This window comes from Hypanus sabinus, chromosome 7 (genome assembly GCF_030144855.1).
Source record: "Hypanus sabinus isolate sHypSab1 chromosome 7, sHypSab1.hap1, whole genome shotgun sequence".
Taxonomy (NCBI): Eukaryota; Metazoa; Chordata; class Chondrichthyes; order Myliobatiformes; family Dasyatidae; genus Hypanus; species Hypanus sabinus.
In genome coordinates this window covers 134,839,153-134,845,256 of record NC_082712.1, presented here as the reverse complement: position 1 = coordinate 134,845,256, position 6,104 = coordinate 134,839,153, and the positions used below count along the sequence as shown (strand labels likewise).

General features: G+C 38.4%; 1 protein-coding gene across 5 annotated transcripts in view; it reads right to left on the bottom strand.

Annotated features, from left to right (window-relative positions):
• Positions 1-874: 874 nt before the first annotated feature.
• eps8l2 (EPS8 like 2) overlaps positions 875-6,104 on the bottom strand; it is a 199,907-nt gene continuing 194,677 nt past the window's right edge. For all 5 annotated transcript variants that reach the window (XM_059975679.1, XM_059975683.1, XM_059975681.1 and 2 more), the window contains one exon: positions 875-4,461. In XM_059975679.1, the coding sequence (XP_059831662.1) occupies positions 4,390-4,461 (72 nt within the window). In that variant the 3' untranslated portion in view covers positions 875-4,389. The remainder of the gene's footprint in view (positions 4,462-6,104) is intronic.

Below are 6,104 nucleotides of genomic sequence, written 5' to 3'. Positions count from 1 at the left end.
TTGGAACCTGGAATCAATATAGGCTGGTGAGAATAAGACTGATGGATGATAAATGCTTGCCATGTGTTAGACAGCAGTGGAGAGCTGTGTTTGAAAGGACTCCCGTCATTGTATCACTTGGACCCCCATTTCCTTTCTCTGTCCTCTATTTTCTCCTTTATTTAAAATAAAAGCAGAAGGTAGTGGAAATCTCAACAGAATATGCTGCACACTGGTTTTCAATCTCCAGCCAGCCACCTTCAAACCCAGTGTCCAGAGCTGTCTGTGAGGAGTTTCCCCAGCTGCTCCAGGTTCCTCTCATCTGCAGGTTGATACACTAATTGGCCATTGTAACTTGTCCTTACTGTGCAACTGAGTGGGAGTATTGGCATGGAATTACTGAGCACGTGTGCTTGAATGTCAGGATAGATTCAGTGGGTCAAAGGCCTTGTGCCTATGCTTCACGGCTCCATTGAAGAGAGACACAGCGGTACCATCTTAGTTTTTAAAAAAGGCACCAAGTAAGTTGCATGAAAGTGGGAGGATGGACTGAATGAAAGTAATGCCTCGAGACCATGAGAAAATGGATGATGTAGATAGGCATCAACTAATGGCAGCTATTTTGTCTACAGAAGGTATTCCAAGATTTAAAAAAAAAGACAGAGAGGGAAATATATGCTCAAAATGTGAGCTATAGAACAATCAGCTCCTAGAAATCTCAAGGAAAGCAAAATACTAGGAAAAGAACTTCTGGAAACTGATGAAATGTGTATACTTTTAAGAATGCTTGTTTTTTGTTGTCATGGTTGAAGTAATGCATAAACCAAACTTACAAAGACAACTATGTCCATTTGTTTATATCACCACAGCCAAAATATTCATTTAAAAGAAGACATGATTTTAAAATTTTTAAACGTTTATTCATGTTACAATAAAGAGATATTCTCATAAAATGACTAGAATGTTCTATAAATCAGCACTACTTAAAAAAACATACCCAGAATCAAAAATATGCTTCTCTAACCACGCAGTAATTCTTCTGACTTCCATAATTTACCAGAAAAAAATTCAACAGTTCATCTTTTACAAAGCTTACTTTTTAAACTTTCCCTGACACAGAGTTTTTATACAATGCACAATACATTTTCATAGAGCTTGCATGTCAAGTGATGCACTTTGTTACAACACATAAAATGCCAGAAGATTAAGCAACGGAATTTTGACATTAGATATGAGCTAGTCTTAATATTGTAATGCATAATGGATCCTATACACAACAGACCAGAAAATCACGTGGAAAATGTCTTTGTGCATAAAAATAAACATCTATTGCCCAGTTTAAAATAGATTTCTTGAGCTATTTCTCTTAAGGGTTACTGCAGGTTGTCTATTTTACAGGGACTGACAGATAGCTCATGCAGAAATGTTGTTCTGGCAACATAACTATCTCACTTCAATATGCAGCCTCTGTGCAGAGTCCTGCATGAATTTGAGATCTTGTGTGCAGCGATAATTAGAGGAGATAATTTTCCATTATTCGAAAACTGAAATGTCATTGCCTTAGGGAACATTCTGTGCAGGATTCTGACAAAGCTCAATGCATGTAACATGCAGATATTTAGAGGTTTAATTATGAGATTTCACACTTACAATAAATTAATGTTATTACTGAAATCTGTTGCTATTATTGATAATTGTTGACTGTTACTGATCGTTGTGACACCACTACACCTCTCATATTTGTAAGTGGAAGATTTAGCCACATAAGCACACAATAGGAAAGTAGCCTTTGGGGAGTTGCATTCATAGAAAGCAGGTCAAAGAATATTTCTTAATATCCGGCTCTGATTAGATTAAAAATAAACATGGGCCACTGGGTGTGAAGTTGGACAGGATATACGTCATTTGATAATAGGGCAGACATCCAAATTTCTGTTCCTTGGCAGGGTAAACTTCATTAATGTCAGTTTATCCAACAAATTTACAGCTGCAGACTACTCAGCACTGAACACAGACAATGTTAGAAACCAAGCTTTTTTGGGCATGGTTAACAGATCAGGTGTGTTTTTGTTCCACAGGCAGAGAGCGAGAATTAGCCATTATTTAACATCCTCATGTTGGAATGCTTCCAATGTGACTTTGCCAGTGAGCCACCTGCAGTTCTTGCTCAGGACCAAGCTCCCTTTGTAATTTCACCAATGACTCATTCTGGCAAGAAAAATCAATTGAGTGCAGAAGCCCTAAGAAGAAACCACCTTGGTCTCAAGGATCAAACATGAGGAAATCTGCAGATGCTGTAAATTCAAACAACAGCACACACAAAATGGGTCTCGGCCTGAAACGTCGACAGCGCTTCTCCCTATAAATGCTGCCTGGCCTGCTGTGTTCCACCAGCATTTTGTGTGTGTTGTTGGTCTCAAGGATGTCGTGGTAGGTAACACGGTGTTTCATAACACTACTGATGTCTGTAGTCCACAGCAGCACTTGGTTGCAGTGACAAGATGACTTTGATAAGTGTAACAACGTGAGTAGGGGTTAGCATGGCAGTAATTCAACGCAGCCATGAGTACATACCATCATACTCTTCAGCAAGTTTTCCCAGCACAGCTCCAGAGATTGAAACAATGACCACCAACAGATCCTTGCATGTTATCTACTCCATGCCTTTAGAGGGGATGTCTGGCATGTGCATCCTCATCACGGAACCACCAAATAATATCCTAGCATGACCTCTAAGAGCATGTTTCCCCATTCTCCACAGTCAGCCATCCCAGATCATTGCTTCTTTTGGGTCTAGGCAGGCCTCTGAAGCTGGCTGAGCTTGGGCAAGAGCTTCTGATGGTTATGTGCCAAGGTTATGGGGGTAGACTCAAAGAGAATGAGAGGAGCCTTCCAGAAGCCAGACCAAAGCCATACGGGAAACCGTGAAACCGAGCACCAAACTTTTCAAAATCCGTTTAAGATTGGGAAACAGGAACACCACAAATCTTTTAAAGTTCTAACTGAATGGATGAGTGATGCCAATTTCACGATGGTTGAATTTGGATCTTGAATTGCAAGTTTGAACATCTTTCCATTATCAGTCTTGCATAATTGTAAATAGCAGCTGTTAGCTGTGGGTCCATTGTTAATGCTTTTGTTGATGCCTCTTGGATATGTTGGCTTTACATCTTCAGCAAGTATCAGAATGTTGGCTGGATTTTGGACTGATGTCAATAAATAATGCCTGTTCAATATCAGCCTTGAATTCATATTTTGTGGGTATATGAGCAACTGAGTTTGGTTTGTGACTTCATGGGTATCTGTCATACATAGACATACAGACAGTCCTGCAAGTAAGTAATGTGTAGAGGCCTCATGATTATGAGAAGACTTACAATTATCAACAATAGTTTTTAAATCCTGAAAAGAACAACTATACAATATGTTTATTGTTGTTTATGTAAGTGAATGAAAGCTTACTTTAACACATTTGTTTTAGTGTTATCTTCAAATGGAGAAAAACTTGTGCATCAGTTTAGGAAAATCACATTAATAACATAATAACTAGAAATAATTGTTAGTGTTATAACAGACAGAATTGTAATCATTATATGGTATTCCATCTCTATTTTATCTGGGTTGTCTGCACAATTAAATAATTCTGTCCAAAACTATACCATTATTATTTTTTTTGAAGAGGCGATTTTGCTCCGTGAGTCCACACAGGCCTCAGAAGATTTCCATCAGTCCCAGTCCCTCATATTATTTCTATGTAAGTTATTCTTCCTAACATTCCCATCAACTCCCTTCTGATTCTCCTACTGTACCCATCCTAGGGCAAGTTACAACAGACGGTTAATCTGCCAGCCAGCATGCGTTTGGGATATAGGAGGAAGCCTGGGCAGCTGGGGGAGAACCCAGGAAGAACATCACATGCAGACAGTATCCAAGGAGTGGAATGACCCAGGCTTGCAGTCACCTTATCACAAGATAAGTGTAGCAAGAACACAGTCAGCATCACTGGTGCCCAGTGGAGATCTCAGGTGTATCTGCAAGTACAGCAGCCATCTGTAGGGTTATAATTTTATTGTTTCACAATTACTCTGCAAATTACATCTATTCTGTGTTCTCTTGGCTTCAGGTTTTGGCAACATTGGTCCACAAATATTACAATAGCCACATATGCACATACATAGGGAGAAAGGAAATTTTGATATTCATATAGAATGCATATTAATACTTTATGCCAACAATATAACTGCCTGAAAGCCATGCAAATTCTGAATATTAATTTACTTTAGAAATAACAGGAGTAAAAGTCACAAAATGATTAGAGCTTATTATTAATTCTCTAGAAGAGACCGACCCTTCTCTAGTCATACATTGTTTGCTTTACTGTCCAATTGTTAAACAAATGGTTGCAAAATTCTAGCTATTGGAATCAATCCGTTCTTGTCTTCGTTTCATAATTTCTTCCAGCTCTGTATCACCGCGATGCTTCTGTGAATTAGAATGTAAGATGATATCAACTTTATGACTTTCTTTACAATAAAATGATTGTGTGAAGTTTTCCTAATGATTATGTACTGCTACATGACAAGCCCTTGGAAACCTTTCAGGTGTTGTTTGGACCTTTAGGACAGCTCTGGGATAAATGGAAACTGTTTAGAAAAACATACCCCTCTTGACAACAGTTGTGGAATAAAACAAAGTTGAAAATAAACATATCTTTTTGATAGGCACAACTACCTTGTCTACTTATGGGATTAAGTATTTATTTCAGTTAGGAAACAGAACAGGATAAAGTTGTGGTGGGAAATTGATGGCTTTACACTAAAAGGCCACTGAAACTTGCTCCTAGTGTGTAAGACAATGGTAGAATCTGGAGAGTTGATAAGATGCAAGGAGAATGAGATTAATGTATGATGAGTGTAAATGAGTGGTTGAAAGCCAACGTGGCTCAATGGGCCGAAGGGCCTGCTTTTGAACTGTACCTTTCTATCATTAATTAATATTGCACAATATCGATTATTTAGATTGCAAAATGTAAACTTCACTTTTATGTTCTCATGAGATGTTGCCAGCTATGATTACCCATATTCTCCATGCCCGATTGCAGATGCTGGAACCTGGAACAATAAGCAAACTGCAGGAGGAATTCAGATGCTCGTGCAGCATCTGTGGGAGGAAGCAAGCAGTTGCCATTTCAGGCCATGACCTCACATCAGGCCTCAATTCTCAAATCAGGGTCTCAATACGAAATGTCAACAATACCTCTTTCCCGACAATGGCTGTTTGACCCACACAGTCGCTCCCAAGTCTCTCTCTCTCTCTCTCTGCTCTATATACATATATGTATGTAAGGACTTTCAAGTTAAGGATTGTTTCCAATCCTTAAGAAGCATGTTATGATTAAAAAGATATCAGATTCAGATTTATTATCACTGACTGAGATTATGTGAAATCTGTTGAATTGTGGCAGCAGTACAGTGCAAAGATATAAAATTACTTTAAATTACAAAAATATATATAAGTAATACATAAATGGCAAAGTAGTATTCACATATAACATATATGTCATAAAGTTTTGCCATAGAACAATAAAGAAAAATTAATGACTTGAAGTATATGGCAGAAAATTACAGAACTTTGCGCAGTTTGATAATAGAGATCTACAAAAAATAAGTTCCATTAACTGCTGGAACAGGATCATCAAGTAACGTAACAACATAATCAAGTATTACAGGTTCAACACCCCTCATCTGAAATGCTTGGTGCCAGAAGTGTTTCAGATTTCAGATTTTTTCAGATTTTGGAATATTTGCATCTATATAATGAGTTGCCTTGGGGATGGAACCCAAGTTTAAACATGAAATCTATTTACGTTACATTTGCAGCTTAGGTACAGCTGGTGAGAAGCTCACAAAGTGAACAGTCTGCAGTTGGAGCACAGTCTGACTTAATGGAGCTGGGTCCTCCACAGATGGTCAGAGTTGAATGACCGCTCCTGACCACATAATTGGGTTCTAGTGCTGCAGTTGGTTTCATACCCACCATCGATTTCAAACAACCACCCGTTCCACAGCAACTACAATGGGAGGGGGTTGGTTGTGTATATTATTTTTATCATTTTTGTGCATTAA